Source organism: Parus major, chromosome 10, assembly GCF_001522545.3.
Source record: "Parus major isolate Abel chromosome 10, Parus_major1.1, whole genome shotgun sequence".
NCBI lineage: Eukaryota > Metazoa > Chordata > Aves > Passeriformes > Paridae > Parus > Parus major.
The window spans coordinates 5,154,511-5,171,074 of NC_031779.1; the positions used below are offsets into that span (position 1 = coordinate 5,154,511).

General features: G+C 41.6%; 2 protein-coding genes across 7 annotated transcripts in view; one reads left to right on the forward strand and one right to left on the reverse strand.

Annotated features, from left to right (window-relative positions):
- MTMR10 (myotubularin related protein 10) overlaps nt 1–4,341 on the forward strand; it is a 35,743-nt gene extending 31,402 nt beyond the window's left edge. For all 3 annotated transcript variants that reach the window (XM_015638974.1, XM_019007935.1, XM_033517095.1), the window contains one exon: nt 49–4,341. In XM_015638974.1, the coding sequence (XP_015494460.1) occupies nt 49–648 (600 nt within the window). In that variant the 3' untranslated portion in view covers nt 649–4,341. The remainder of the gene's footprint in view (nt 1–48) is intronic.
- Nucleotides 1–16,564, reverse strand: part of FAN1 (FANCD2 and FANCI associated nuclease 1) — a 41,025-nt gene that overhangs the window by 18,962 nt on the left and 5,499 nt on the right. For 2 of the 4 annotated variants that reach the window (XM_015638970.1, XM_015638971.3), the window contains exons 4-14: nt 15,960–16,155; nt 15,438–15,662; nt 14,839–14,970; nt 13,631–13,739; nt 12,838–12,957; nt 12,248–12,412; nt 11,145–11,313; nt 8,417–8,520; nt 6,880–7,074; nt 6,364–6,492; nt 5,303–5,538 (exon numbers count right to left, since the gene is read on the reverse strand). In XM_015638970.1, coding sequence (XP_015494456.1) covers nt 5,401–5,538; nt 6,364–6,492; nt 6,880–7,074; nt 8,417–8,520; nt 11,145–11,313; nt 12,248–12,412; nt 12,838–12,957; nt 13,631–13,739; nt 14,839–14,970; nt 15,438–15,662; nt 15,960–16,155 — 1,682 coding nt within the window. In that variant the 3' untranslated portion in view covers nt 5,303–5,400. Of the gene's footprint in view, nt 1–5,302; nt 5,539–6,363; nt 6,493–6,879; nt 7,075–8,416; nt 8,521–11,094; nt 11,314–12,247; nt 12,413–12,837; nt 12,958–13,630; nt 13,740–14,838; nt 14,971–15,437; nt 15,663–15,959; nt 16,156–16,564 lie in introns of those variants that run through there. The other 2 variants (XM_015638973.3, XR_004498988.1) reach the window with 2 other exon arrangements.

Genomic DNA, 16,564 nt, shown 5'->3' on the forward strand with positions numbered 1-16,564 from the left:
TTCCAATGAACGCAGAACTGGAAAATTACCAGTGTTTATTTTCCGCAGAAAAACTACAGCTCCACATTGCGAGGTGTCCCCCCAGCACTAAAAAACGGAGTCATTGGTGAGCAAGAGTTCCTTCCAAGAAGAAACTCTCTGATACTAAAACTGAAGCCAGACTTTTTCCAGCCAGCAGAGGGGCAGAGTCACAGTATGGAGCAGTACTTCAGAGACTGGTTTGCAAAGCCCGTTGATTTGCACGGTGTCATTCTGCCCCATCTCTCTGGAACACAAATAAAACTGTGGAAACTCTGCTACTTCCGATGGGTTCCCGAGGCCCAGATCAACCACGGCGGCTCCATCACCGCTTTCCACAGAGTTTCTTTGCTGGCGGATGAGGTGGACATGTTAAACCGCAGCCTGCGGCAGTACAAGAGCAACTCCTCCTTGCAAGGCCACTGCTCAGAACTGGATCAAAGCAGGATGTACTTCAGAGCAAATGGTTTAAATGACACCTCAGGCACCCCAGACTTTCTCTCCTCCTCATTCCCATTTTCTCCTGTAGGGAACCTATGCAGACGGAGCATTTTGGGAACACCTTTAAGCAAATTTTTAAGTGGTGCCAAAATTTGGCTATCCACCGAGACACTTGCAAATGAAGACTGAGGTGATGTGGAGGTTTCAAGGTTTGGGGAGAATACAGCATATCGTTTTGTCTTTCCTAACTTAACACTGCTAAATGCGGCATTGAAAGCTGTAATAATTTTTATATACAAACGTTACGTAAGATTTGCACAAATATTTAAAAGCAAGGCAAGTCATGCTTCTAATCGCACAATTTTGTCTTCAGTAGTTCTCATCTGCTGGGGCTTCTGCTCCCCAATTCCTCCTGTTCTTGGGGGTTTGGCTCACTACAAGTGATAGTGTTTCATTACCTAACTGAAAGGCTTGGTGTGGTCATTAGTAAGGGTTCTGCTTGATATACCTTTGTTTTCCCAGATGGTGACTGAAGTGACCCTTTGATAAAACAGCTTGGAAAGCCAAAGTAGTGCAGTGGAGATGAACTGACAGCTGAAATCTGGGAATATACTATTTTATCAGACTGCCTCTTCAGGAGTAATACTTACTTGCATAGATACAAACATACTAAGGTTCCATGACCGATCACCCTACATTGTGCTAATGCAGTGTATCCATGGAAGGGGTTGTTCCCTTTTCTTTGTCTCCCCAAAATACATTCATTAACAATTAGTCAGATTTGTGCTCTTTGTCATGAGCTTGACTTTAGACTATAGGAATCCACATCAGGACAATGCACTGTTAACCTTATAACATTTACTGTAGATACTGTATTGTAGTAGCTTTAGAAGTGCCTTTAATTGGGAGGAAACAGTAGCAGGATTACTCTAATGCAGCTGACACCCCCCTCCCTGAACTTTTTAAAACAGATTATTGTGGCAAGTTCCTGTTCCATCCCCTGCTTCCCCCTCTCCATTTCTGGAAACAACAGGCATCCAAAAGAAACAGCAGGTGTTCTCTTTTTAAGGTTAAGCTTGTTTATAAGTCCCACAAGCTCCTCACCTTTTTATAAGAGCACCTTGACTACTCAGCATTGTATCCCTGCACAGATCCCGATCCCTGCCAACCCCCTTCTCATTTTTTTGCAGGATGAAGTAGCTTTCAGCAGAACTCATACCTGAGCCCTGCTGGCTTCCAGAGAGGAGCACTGGCTCCTCGATGCCAGTTCCACAAGGGGTGCAGGTGCTGCAGTCACTGGTAGGCAGGTGCTGCAAGAAGAGCAGTGAGTGGTGCCTTCTTTTTGCACATCCATAGGGACAGTGCAATGAACAAGCACTCCCTGAGGGAATTACATCCAACAGCCTCCCTCTGCTTAATGTAGCAGCCTCCTCGTTGTTCTGAAACGTTTTTAAATGTTGCCTCTCCTTGAATGCTGTCCATTAGAGGACTCACAGGGAGAAAGGCAGCAGTGTGAAGAATTCCAGGAGGTTGGACAAACAGTGATGTATCATTCTCATAGGCTAAGGCTCCTGTCAGCTGCCTTCTCTGAGCAGCGAGGCTGTACTGTGTATTAAATTATTTCTGTATAAACACCAACACTGTTGAGCTGACACTGAGCCTCTATCCATCCATCCATCCAGTGCTGCCTCACCAGTTAATGCACTAAAGGCCTTATATATGATGGACTCAGCTGTTCTGTTTTCTCAATGGGGAAAAAAGAAAGCTGCAGGATGGGATTACACAGTGTATTTGAGTTTAAAAAAAGGGGAGGGGATAGGATTTGGAGATCTTTGTAAACACAAACTGATCTTCAGCACAGCCTAAATCACAAAGTGGGGTTTGGCTGCCAGGCTGTTCCCTGACCTGCCTTGCTTGCACTGCTGGGGTTGGGAGAGGGAAGCAAGGCAAGGCAAATGCAAGGGTGAACAGTGTCAGGGGAGGAGGACTTCCTTTTTTACCTTCCAAAACTTCCAAACCTTGTTCCTATGCAAAGCAGCTGTTGTGTGTGTGCTGTGCACAATGTGGGCAGGCACAGGCTGTTGTGACACAATGCCAGGTGCTTCTGGGCAACTGTTTGTGAGGAAAAAACGTGTATTCACCTCAATTGCCTGATTATGCTGCAAGATGAGCTGAGCATGTTAAATGGTCCACAAACCAGTTGTGTTTATTTCCAGGCTTGCTGGAGCAGTCATCTCACTTGTTCATTATTCAAACATTTGTATTAGTTTGCTTTTGCCATTCCTCTTTTCCCATTAGCTTTCTGCTTTCCCTGGCCTGATACTTGACATAAAGACCTCAACCTGTGTGCTTAGTGTCTTTTGGTACCAGTTTATTTTCTTTTAAAATGACAGTTAAAACTATAGTCTTTTTTTTTTTTTTCTTCTTTTCTTTCCTTAAAAGTATAAGTTTTTCAGTTTAAAGGTACCAAAAATGTGTAAATAAGTTACTCCACAAAAGCAGCTGGTGGAATTAAAAAGTCTTTAGGCTAGTACCCTTTGGGGGGAAAATGGGTACTATATTTAAACAGAATTGTCTTTTATAATGAGGTTTCAGACATTTTTACATTTCAGTTCTAAGATGTGTACAGATGCTGCAGAAGGTCTTTGTATTTTATATATATAGCATGGGAGAGGGTTAAAATTAATATGCCTTTATAATAAAACCTGTCAAAATATCTATTTGCCAAACAGACTTAGAAAGAAATTTTATACCATTCCAAAAAGGGAGTCAGAGAGGCTGAGCGGGCACCTCCTGCAGAGAGGAAGGGAAGGGAGCCACCTTTCCCTAGACTTGAAGACAAAGTTCTGCTTCCCTGTGTTGCACAGCCTTGCTGAGGAGTCTGAGCAGCTGCTGTGTCTGTGGGAGTGAGCCTGTGGATGCTGCTGCTTCCTCTGAGTTACACAGCTCGATGCTTTCTGATTCACTTTTGAAAGACAGGTACCAAGTGTTGATTGTGAAATATTCTCCACTCTGCACAGTTGCCTTATCAAGTCAGTAGGGACTGTTCTGAATATCTTTAATAGCTTTCAAAAGCAATTTTGGGGTGTGAGTATGTATCTAACTTCTGTGTACAGAATACTGACATGCAAGTGTGTATATATATGTCTGTGTATATATATGTACACATATTTTCAAATTTTAATTTCTCTTCACCATAAAACAAGATGCTGTTAAATGCCATTTCTGTGTTGCAAGAGTAGAAAAGCTACCAAGCATCTCATCCTTCTGTGTTTGTAGAAAATATGCATTACTGCAGCTGTTCCTGGCTGAGTCATGACTTTGTACCACACAGGGGGAGCCCCAGTGCAGCAGCTGGGCTCAGTGCAGGGCTGGGACTGCGCTGGCACCTCAGCCTCCAGGCACAGCCCTGTGTCACACCTGTCCTGCCTCCAGAAATGCACTGACAACTGTGCGTGTCTGCCCAGGCCTGCACGTGTGCTTCTGCGCACCTGCCTGCAATACCACTCTGATCAATTAACTAACTGCCTTGTGTTTTAATGAAAATGTAGCAAGCTGGGCAAACCTTTTGGCTTATTCTCAGATGGAAAGATATTAAAACCAAAAAAATCCTAACGTGTATTTAAGCAAAGGACGAAATCTTAAATTTGCCTCTAACCAAGAGACAGAAATCTGTACCTCAAATTGCTCTAGGCAGTAGGTTTCTGATGCTGTTGCTGTGATGGTTTAGAGTTCACCATTTCACTAAAACTAAAACCTTTGTGCCTGATAATGATTTACTGAGTAAAGTAGCAGTGGCAGGAAGATTATAAAATCCTGATGCTGAGTTGTGAATGTGAAGTAAATTAGAGTGAATAAAAGTTCATACCTTTCCACAGTGAACTTCGGGTGGTTTTCTTTCCCTTCCCCTAACAAAAAAAAAATTGTGTGTATGTGGTTTTTTTCCAGGAATAGCATGGATACTGTGCTATAGTAAGATTAATAAAAATGATGTGCAAATTATCTTATTTCTTGCTATATTCTATTATAGTGTTTGCAGTTTGCATGGTGATCAGAATTTCTGATAGCAGAGAACTTACTCAATATGAGAATGAAGACTCCAGAGCAAAGATGTTGGTGGTGTGTTAAAATTAAGAGAAACCCATGGGGTTTTGGCATCTTACGAGGGAATTAATCTTTTTAGTTCCAGTTGACTGACATACTTCTGAATGAGCAAACACATCAATTTATGTGGGGCAGAAATGACTATACTGAGTGTGCTCATCTTGGCATTGACCTGCTCCTGTCTACTACCAGGAATATTTCCCTTTATACAGGCAATATAGATACAACAGAAGGGGCTGTTAAATTATCCTTTCATACACAGCAGCACATTAGAACAGCATTAATGCTTTATGGCCTACTCTCTGCCATCCTTGAACACCTGTATCTGTTTCTGTACAAGTGCAAAATTCAAATACATAATGGTAAGTGGGGACAGGCAGAGAACCACACTGGACCTGATAATCCTGGCAAGGGGCTGAGCTCACACCTTGCAAGGAGACTTGCCCAACATAATGAATTTAGGCCACAAGGGCACCACGGAAATGAGCAGGACCTGATGGCCCAGTTTCTATTCTACATTGTAGAAATGCTCTCTGGGTGTACCAGTCTGAAGGCAGCTCTTGCTCTTCACTGGGCAAACCCCAGATTACCTCAGAGAATAAGTCAAGAGTTGTGGAGAGAAGGGAAGGGCTCTGCCCTTCTGAACACAAAGTGACATGCAGTAAATCATACTGACAGTTTTCTCAAATTGTATGTTTTGTGTGAAAAAGGACTGTGGTAATGTTCCAAGAAACCAGAATTTCAGGAGAAACTATTTTTAATAATCAGTAGCAGCCATTGGTGTGTGCTGCCAGTTCCTTTAAGAACACCCGAGTTCCCCACATCATCCAACCTCTGTCAGCTGAAGCGTTTGCTCTTGCCTCCAACGTCCTGCACGTGACAAACCTCCACTGCAGCCCCCAGCTTGTGCAGCTCACTCAGCCACAGCATCTGCTTGGGAGACAGGCGGTCGTTGGGGCCCTTCACCTCCACCAGCTACAAGGAAAGGGGGATGGTTAGAAGTGTGTCCCTGGAGGAATTGAAGGAGCATTAGCTCCCATGCAAGAAGTGGGTTTTTATAGCTGTTATTTGCAAGAAAAATATGAGAAATTATAGCACAATGAAAGGTCTAGTGTGTGCTGAATTACTGTCCCATATCTCAAAATTTAACTGTAAGAGAATTAAATTTTATATATTAAATATCCACCAAAACACAGACAGAAGCCCTGGTGAATGAACATCTCTCATACTGAAAATTGAGTGTCTGCACCCTCAGCTGTTCCAGCTGATACTGACAGCAACTTACTGAGGTATTCTAGAGAACTGATTTCTGTTATTCAGCTCTGTATCATAAACACACAACAAGTTGCTCCAACAGATGAGATGTCTAATGGTTTTCTAGTAGCTATTCCACTACCATGCAAGGCACCATCCATGACCATTTAGTCAATTTCTGTAGCAGACATAGACATAGTTGTAGATTCAAATAATCCAGATTTTGTCTAAGTGGTGCCACTAGAAGTCCTTGCTAACAACAGTCTATGTGTGGCTGATTGGTACCAAGTGCTTTACAATACGATGAATCAAAGACGTTTTCTACACCAACCTCAGCCAGCGCAGATCGTTGCTGCTCCCTACGCCCATTAAAGCTCCAGCGCAGCTGCTGGAGGAGCAGATAATCACCCACTGCTCCGTGGGGCCAGGTCAGCCCAGTCTGACTCCACCGCCACAGGAAATTACCATTTGTGTGGGCTGACAAGTGCAAGGTTTTACACCAGGGAAGGCAACTGAGTGCTGAGTATTCCCGTCCTCCCCACACACCTTGAAGTGCCGGCTGTGGGAGCGCCACACGAGCAGGTCGGGCAGTCCCCCCCGGCAGTGCCGCAGGTCCCTGGAAAGCCGCCGGAAAACGCCGCTCAGAAACGCTCCTCCAAGGCAAGAGACCAGGCTCTGCAAGAGAAGGTTTGGTAATTGGTTTGGATTGGTTTTAATTTCCTGCAGAACCATTTCCCAACCCTCACAAGAATACTGGATGGCCCAGCTCAGCTCTTTGTTTAGTCTCGTGTAACAAGAAACTTAAGTAGATGTTTTCTACATCAATTTCCCTGCTGTGTTCCCCGCTACTTTTGCAGCAAAAAGTGACCATCTGAGAAAATTGTAACACTACCTGTGCAGGAAGTTCAGGGCAATAATGCCTAATCTCAATTCCTCCCTCCCACCACTCTCCACCTGCCATGGCTCAGGCCTCAATACAACCTTCTTATCAGCACACTAGGGCTATGAGAAATTGAATGTCAGACCTAATTGGAGTGCCCATGCTGGGCAACAGTTACTTACCTGGACTTGCTGGAGGGAAATAAAACGTCCCCAGTTAACCAGGGCTGTTTCTTTTCCCTCCTGAGTGGTCCAGACATCAGCAACCAACTTTGCCAGTGTCTCCGAAGAAGCTGTGTGAAGCTGCTGGAGTCTGGCCTCGATGACAGCCCTCCTGCTCTCATAGAAGCTGTCAGTGTATAAATCCAGGGGGGCTGTCTGGATGAAAAGGTAAATACAGCTCTCAGGAACTGCCACTGCAACTGCTATTCCCAGAATGATAATGTTCTACTTCATATTTTTCTTAACTACAAAGTCACTCAAACATTGAGCTGATTTATCTTGAACATGCCCACCACATAAATATTTATTAAATAGGAAAAAATTTGCATTTGTTTTAACACCCAGTGCCAGTGCAACAAACGCTGGCCACATGTCGGCCTCTGCTCTGTTGTTTTGAACTCTAGACAGAGGTTTCCTTTAACAGACAAAGAATTCCATGCATTCCCAGCGCTCTGAGCAGTAATGTTCCAGGCAGGATCTGGACCCAGGATCAAAACTCGGGCACAGTGAGCAGTTTGAGGTGAAAGAACAAAGCCATCATGGAGCTGGGGAGGATTCTCCAGTGCCCACAGGAAGAGCCCTGAGACAGAGCTGAACACTCAGCACGTAAAAAGCCCCTGCAGCAATTCAGCTTTGATGCTGTGGAACAGGCAGGGCCCGAGAGCCACCAGCTTTTCAAAAGCAAATGCAGAGCTCTCGCTTAGGAAACAGCCTTACACAGACGGCTGCCACACATAATCACACAAAATACAGCCTAGGAGTGAGAAGAGAATCAGGTGTGAGCTGTCAGCTCATCACTGGTGATGTCTGAGGATCATGGATAGCTTTGCTGTGCATTAACAAGGACAACAAGAGGAGCTATTTGTATGAATTCCATTTCACAGTTTTGTATGGCCTTTGGAGTTACAGCTGCCCCCTTCCTGTCCTACTTGTGGGCCTGTTCAGCTCAGCCACAAGGACTTCTGCTTCAGATGGTGAAGAAAAATAAAGCCACAAGTTCACCTGGAATCATTGACCTTAGGTTCCAACAGGGAGCTCTTGGAGAGGGCTGTGTAATGTTTGCTTGCTTCCTTTGTTGAAAAGGAGGGATGATCCCAAAAGAATGGTGGGGTGGGTGGGTTGATAAATAAAGATATTGAAAAGAAATGGACTTTTATTTTTTTTCCCCCCAATGGAATGTGTCCTTTTCCAACGAGAGGAACTAGGCTGGGACATAGCAGTGTTTCTCCACTGTTTCTTTCACCTTGCCCAGTGAGCTCAGCTACAGGACACAAACATTCAATCAGATCAATCCCACATTCTCTGACTGTGAATCCAGTCTGGCACAGCAACTGGTTGCTGAGGAGGCCCTTGGCAATAAACCAAATATAATAAATAATAAAATGAAGGAAACACAAAGAATAAAATGCTAATCTAATCCTAAATAAGATTTTAACATGGTTACTTAGTCTACAGCAATGGAGAAATAAATTAACTAAAGAAAGCCTTTTAAAATTACCTGATAGGAATTTCTGAACACGTCAGGTATGTCATCCATGAAAATGATATCCCACATCAGAATCCCATACAGCGTAATAAATGTTGAGCCTTCCCCATGAATGCCTAAAGGGCAGAATTTAATAAAAATGGAAACATTAATTTCTACAGCAATGCATATGAAGAGATACTGAGCCATCATGACCCAAAGCAGAAATTTGCCATGTTCAGGTTCATGGCCAGCTGATGTCAGCACACATTCCCACTGCAGCTGCAAATGCAGTTCATTCTGCCCCATTCCCCAAGCCTGCTGCTCCCAGGCCATGAGGCTTCAGCTGCAGCACAGTTCCATCCCTGCCTGGCCCCCACAAAGCTAACTGGGCTAACTGACAATTTTAAAGTATTTTTTTAACATTAAAAAAAGATAAATTGTGGATGATAATAATATATAATATATTCAAAACATGACATATATTTATAGTATATAATTAGATCTTGTATAAAATATTATTCTATATACCTGTTTTATTGTAAATATTACCTATTATGCCTTTTATATGTATACATATTTATATATGTAAATACATATGTGTGTTTATGCATGTATACACATGCTTCTACACATTTATGCACACATATGAGCATGTGAAAACAACACATCAAGGACACCAAGGAGGGCTTCTTTGAATACCTCAACACCAAAAGGAAAACTCAGGTTAATGGGGGCCTGCTGCTAAATGGAGAGGGGCCCTGGTAACAGAGGACACAGAGAGCAGGGCTCTGGAACACCTTCCTTGCATTGGTCTTCACTGCCAAGACCAGCTCTCAGGGACCTCTAACCCAGAAGACCTGGGGAAAGGAATGTTGGAAAACCTTCCCTTGTTCAGGAGGACTGGCTTAGAGAACACCAAGGCAAACTTGATATCCACGAGTCCAAGGGCCCTGAGTGGATGCACCTAGAGGTGCTGAGAGTGGGCAGACACCACGGTGAGGCCACTCACCATCATCTTTGGAAGGTGGTGGCTATCAGGAGAGGTGCCAGAAGAAAGCAAATGTCACCCATTCTGCAGAAAGGGAAAGGAGGACCCAGGGGAGTCCTGGCCAGTCAGCCTCACCTCAATCCCTGGAAAGGTGACAGAGTGCCTCATTCTGGGGGCCATCTCTGTCCACATGGATGACAAGAAGGTGGTCCTGAGTGGTCAGCATGGATTCACTACAGCTAAATAATGCCTGATGAAGCTGACTGCCTTCTACAGTGAAGACCTCTGCACTGGAACAGGCTGCCAGAGATGCTGTGGTGTCTCCCTCCCAGGAGCTATTCCACAACAATCCTGTGCCATGTGCTCTGGGATAACTTCACTTGAGCAGAGGGGTTGGACCAGATGACCCCACTGTGAGCCCTTCCAACCTGAACCATTCAATGGTTCTGTGAACATTTCTATATAAATGTACAAACACAGGGAGAGATATATATGTATGACTATATATATCTATATATGTGCAAACACAAGGAAACACTTTTTCACTGTGAAGGTGATGAGGCACTGGCACAGGCTGCCCAGAGAGGCTGTGGACCTCCTTGGGATACTCCAGAGCTGGACATGGTCTGGGAGAGTTGGCTCTTGAGCTGAGGGTTGGACAAGTTGACCCCAGAGCTCCCTGTCAACCTCAGCCACTCTGTGATGTGTATTCATTATTAGTCTGTTAGTACAATATATCTATAGTAGTTTATGTAATGTTACATGACACACACACAGATCCCAGAACATGTATGTTATTATATACCATATAATGTATATATATTCATATATGTATTATACAGGCATGATACCTCATACATATGAGAGAGACCATGTGTGTCTTGGGGTGTGTGCATGGAGCTGGCATGGCTATTTTGGATCTTCACTAAATCACACATGGCCACTGTGTGCTCAAAACTGTACTGAGCCAAGAACACCAATGGCAAGTGGGTGGGAGTGAGGAATCTCAGCACAATTCTCCCAAATTCCATATATTGTTCCCTTCCTATTTACCTTCTTCTGATCTTTTTTCACTTTTGCTGCAACAGTATTATCAATAAAATAAACTATGTTAAAATATATATCTTATAGAAAGATACAAATTTTATCTTTAAAAAGAACCTGCCTACCTTGTTGTATTTTGCTTTTTTTCCTGTAAAACAGACGTATATATTCTTACTAGTTGATGGCTTTTCATAGCCCCTAAATTGCAAAAATATATGAAAAACTACTAGTAGAGCCTTTTAAAAAAAATCCTGCAGTGTTGTGCTATTAGTACATACTGTTTTCATGGACATTTACTACCAAAAATCAGTGGAGGTTTACATTTCCTTAGTGGCACTCCCTTAAATGATAATGCTAGCATTTTACCCTAAACTGTTTTATCCTTAGCTGTTCAATGGTAAGGAAGGCAAAGTAAGTGATTTTCTGTGTAGATGAAGAAAAAACACTGGGGTTTTCCTAATACATTTCAAAACCACCTTTGGTAAATGAAGGCAGCAAATCATTAAAGGCCAAGAAGCAGGTCAGGCTGAAAATTCATATTAGAGCACTTTGGTAAGGAAGTGATGTATTAGAGGTGGTTGGGAAGGAAACAGAATCAGCCTAAAATCTGGTCTAATGAAATCAGCTACAACTGGTCTATTAACTAAACGGATTAGTAAACAGTTTCTTTACTTACTCCCACAGTTATTTTACTGCAAAATATCCCCAAACCAACAGTACTGTTACCCTGATCAAAACCATTCCTCCTGTAATGAGTTAATGCCAGCTCCTCAACTGAGCACATGACTGTGGATACGCTGCAGTCTTCGCCTCCTTCTCCATCACCAATATCCTCCATGAGAAACACAGATTTTCCCATTCCCGTCTGAGGACACATCTTTCCATTGATTGTAACCTGAGCATATTAAAACATTTGGTTACTTTCCAGCATCACATTTAAAAAGCTTTAGCCCAAAATCCCCTTTTCAATTTTCTCAAAATCAGAACTAGATTTGTTTCAAAAAATCAATTGAATATAATTTAACCTGTCATTCCTGTGAAATCATCCAGTTTAGCTTTTATAAACCAGAACATTTTAAAGAAAACAAATGTCTAGCAAAAATTCTGGGCAGATGGGAATGTAGCCTTTCTCTGTGCAGCACAAGGAGCAAAAACACAGAAAACTGAGTAGACAGACTGGGCTGAGACAAAGAAGGGCTGCAGGAAGACGTGGTGAGGACACTGAGAGAGGAAGTGAGACTCTGCTCTGATTTTGCCCAGACAGAATTATCTTTACAATGGTATGGAAAAGATAGATTTTTTTAAAATCCGTTCAAATGTCATGCAAGTGCCCCACACTGAACATTTGCATAACATATATTTACAGTGTGTAACTTCTAAAGGTTCCTAAAAGAACAGTAGCATTTTTTTTAGCCATTAATCTAATGCTGATAACATTCTAAGGTGACTATTTTCTAGCACACAGAATGCTTGGCCTGCAGCCACCAGAGGCAGGGCATTGATCTGATCAGACTCTTCAGCCAGAAATGAAGGCTCTGAGGGCATTACTGATAAATTAGTAGAGTTTATGGCTGATCACATCCATAACAAATATAAAGCAATGCAAATTAGACCAGTGTACAGCTGACTAACTTCAAATAAGAAGCTGACCAACCAATAGAAGTATTTGATTACAAGAGGCCTTTGTTTTAGAAACACACTTGTATTCCTTTTCCTGCACTATGTCAGTCAGAGGCTGGTGGACAGCATTTAACATTTAACATTAAAGTCTCCCAGATTACTTTTATTCATCAGAAGTAAAAAGAGCTCATGAGTTGCTGCTTCCTTACGTGTGTCACATCCTGCACGGTGAGGATGGGCAGGTCCTGCAGCAGGCCCTGGAACTGCTTGCAGCTGGGGGAGTCCCTGATGCGCAGGGCGCGCTGGCACAGGGACAGGCGGTGCCCGGTGCGCACGGCTGGGTCTGCCAGCCCCCTCCGGATGCAGCCAATGGCCTGGCAAACAGCAAGGGGACAAACAACAATTTACAGAGACCTCTGCACACCTCTCTGTTCAGGAGCGATTGACTGAAGCACAAATGTGAGTGTAAGAACGAGAGTACAGGACCGGGACACCTTGCTAACTGATGTGGTAAAGTTCTAATCAATGAGTGACATTTTGCACAATGAGGCTTCTGGATTCAAATTTACACTAGTATAGTAAAAAGACATTCCTCTCAATTTCTACTGATCAGTATAAGATTAAGGAAGTGGATTAATTTTCTTAGTTGAAAATGGTTGTATGACCTTAGGATTCCTAACAAAATCTGCATTTTTAGGAGACTCTACTCCACTGTTCTTTCCATAAGAAATACTTTTTAAAATGTTTTCAGACAATGCCTGCAGTGTTTCCAGCCTTCCAGCTGCAGTTGTGAAGATACCTTCTTAGTGTTTTTCAAGTGCTGATGTAAATTCAGAGCCAGTCGATCCCACCATCTCCCTCTGCTGTCAGTACAATACACATCCTGGGCCAGGAGGCTCTGCAGCTGCTGCACTGCTTCCTGTAGCAATGGGATTGAACCTTTATTAACTGGGTTACAAAACCAAGTTCAAGTTAGCTTGTAATTTTCCCCTCTAGTTAATGAATACTGCAGAAACTTTGTCTCTGGACAATCCAAACCTACTTTTTACTCCACTACCCAATATAGCCATTTCAGATCCATACATGTATCTTAAAAATTCTAGAATAGAGGTATTTTTATGTAAACTTAAAGGTTAACTGCCAAAAATATATTAAGTATTACTTGTTTCTTTCTTGCTGAGGTGATGTCTTTTTCAAAATAATCTGATTAATGGAAGTCAGAGGCCTTTGGAGATGTTAATTCCCTAAGGAAGACCCAAGGATTTCTAGAAGATTTCTCTTATTTTTCTTATTTAAAATCAATAGCCAAATCTAGTGAAACACAGGTATGTTTAAATAATGAAACAAGCATATCTGAGCAATAGTTTTATGGTGCATTACATATGGTAAATCTTCAAAGCATAAGCAGAAATCAAAACAATTTAAAACTTTCTAAAGCAGCACAAAAAACCAGTTCTTTTCCCTTAAAAGTAACATGTTACTAGAGCTGTAGCAAGCCCTAGCAAACATTACCACCATTTTCCAGGCACATCAGAAATGTAAATTGATGTACAAAAATCAGACACATATTTCTATTCAGCTCACCACTTTACCTTATACTTGTGAAGTCTCTGCAGAATTTCAACTCCTTGAGAAAGGATTCTTGTGTACACCCAGCCAACTGTGAAACGTCGCAGGTAATCAGGTAAAATTCTGTGATAGCTGAAAAATAAGAGTAGTTCAGATGAATTTAATTGTGTCAGTTTTACTAAGAATCCTTATACCTAAAGTATTTACCAAATTAAATGCCTTATATATCCAAATTGATCTGAAATGAGTATCCCAGCTGCAAAGTCAAGAACCCAAAGGTAAGGCCAGTTTGGCTTAGGGAGCAGGTGCGAGCTGCACTTGCACAGCATATTTTAGTTTCAACACCAGTAGAATTATCAGTTAATCACTTTTACAACAGATGCAAAACAGTAACTTATTGCATCATATTTTGTTACCAACTCATTCTCATAAGTCAGCAGTTTAACTTCAGAAACAAAGCTGAACAAAAGAAGGAGTTTTGAACAGGAATTTCCTGCCATAAAAGAAGATTAACATCTTTTCAGGAGGCACCTCTATGCTTCAGGACAAAGTCTTTTGAATGTCTTACTAAAATCAAAATAGATTTTCCCACTGTCTTCAGTGTAAAATGGAACAGACCTCCAAATGACTCTCTATGAATATTATTTTAAATCAATTGCCATGGAATTGAATATAATGCCAAACATAAGGCTTTAACTTGTGGTGTATCATTAAGCCAGAAAACAAAATAATTAAAAGAAAAACTGATGAAAAACACTTCAAACCCAATGTACATTATTTCAGTTCTCAGATTTTCAGTAACATTTCCTGAGCAACACCCACTTGGAAATCTAAAGACATGAATAACCCAGCATGTTCTCCCATAACATTTGCAACATCCTTTTGCTCACAGTCAATTTTAATTTCTGCTTATTGCCATTTGTTTCAAAGCCATTAAAAAAAAAAATCTGTAACAAGGGAAAAATAAGGTTCTTGTTTTCCTGCACTGGCACGTAGAACAGACTGCTTTAGTGCTATATCCATAGAGTCTACCAACTCTTTCACAAGATTTTATAAAAAACATCTTTTCATATTGTAACTTACAAGCTAAACAATCATGAAGTTCCAAGCTTTCAAGAACATTAAAGTCTCTTGCTTTATCCAGTTTAAATAAGATCCCTAGCTGATAAGCCTCTCTCCAAAGGAAAAGTACCCAAGGCAAGATAATATACTTAAGTTTACAGTTCACTACCTCAAAGATGCATGATTCTTCAGTTTGCTCCAGGTTTCTTTAGCACACAAATAGAGATGATTAGCTTCTTCCCAGTTCCCATTTACCATTGCAGTGGCTATATCATTTGACAGATGAACAGCAGTTGCATACCTGTGGTAAAAAACTACAACTTTATTATGCTTAAAAAGCATCTACAGTTGAAAGAAATAAGTTGTTTCCCTTCCAGTCTCCAAAGACATTGAACCATGAAGCCATCTTTACTCTTAATCTTGTAGGATTAGCAAAGTTTAAACTAGCAGGGCACGTTATGTTTAAATTTACTTAACACTAGAGAATATAATTTCTGTTTAGCTCAAAATCAGCACAGCAAATGAAGAAACAGCTTTTGTCACATGATCATAAAGCAAATAAATAAGCTATTTTGTTTCCAAGTGCAAGCCACTGTGAATTACAAGTCCTACCTTGATACAAAAATGTACTTAAAATAATTGCAAAATTAACACTTCTACAAATTTTTATCTGGAGTTCTCTACTGAATTCTTATTTGCCTGTACAAGTGCTGCAGTAAAGCTTTTCTAGAAATGAACACATTTCCACGTTTCCAAAGCTCTCCCTACCTGATGAGATCCTCTCTGTCCTGGAAGACCTGTGTTTTCCTGTTTACTGTGTAACTGGGGAACACCATATGCCCCATGTTTGCCCTCAGGACTGTGGAGAGCAGGCCTTGCCCAGCTTCTTCCTCCTCCAGTGATTCAGGCAGTGAAAACAGGAGCAGGATTCGGGAAAAGACAGCCCGAGCACCTTTGCAGACCCTGACACATTTTCCAGCCAGGTCCTTCACCCTGGAAGGACAAATAGAAATGGTTTTTACAGTGACTTGTAAAAACTAAAATATACTGAAAGAAGTATAACTTTTTTCCAAGACAATTAATGCATAAACTTGATTTTCCTTGAAAGAAGCAGAGAGAGATTATGCAGGTATTTACCCTTCTCTTTTGACTCACTGTGAATTGAAATATAATGCCACCCTTTTATTAATGATTTTACTAAATGCATTCCTTTCTTGAAAAGGCATCTAGATTTCAGTCACTTAAAGCACAACTTCTATTTACCTGCAAAATTTAGCTGTAAAGATTTACCTTTTTAAAATCACTGTCCCAATACCAGCCTGACTCGTGCTGAAGATCGAACGCTGCTTTGACAACTTCAGAAGATCATCCACAAGTTGCTGTTTCTGACCATTTGGGTTTGGCAAGTGAAAGATTTTTGCCAGAGTTTTTAGCTCAGGGGCTGAGAGCAAATCCAACCCTTCACACAGGTCTTCCAATTCAGATTCTGTAAGTAAAATTATCCACATATACTCATTGTGTTATACACATACACTCAAGCAACAGCTTGTACATTCATACCACCCAGTACTAATCTAATAATTTAGGTTTGATGCCCGAAAGATAGGCTGGAAATAAAACTTGATAGACCAGTGTCTATAGAGCAGGTATTTGTTTATTGCAGCGCTGGTGGTGAGGGGATATCTCCTCCTAACTCACCCAGCTTTGTCAAGTGCTGTGGTGTATTTTTACAGCAAGTATTGCTCACTGTTACTGTTACAACAGTTGTTGTGCAACTTGTTGTAACAAGTTACAACATCAGCACATACCCAGGGGAACTAATTCACATTCTATAAGCTCATGGTTGTTACAGAGCCCTTTTGCACTGTGCCTGCACCTCCCAGTTCGGGGTTGTC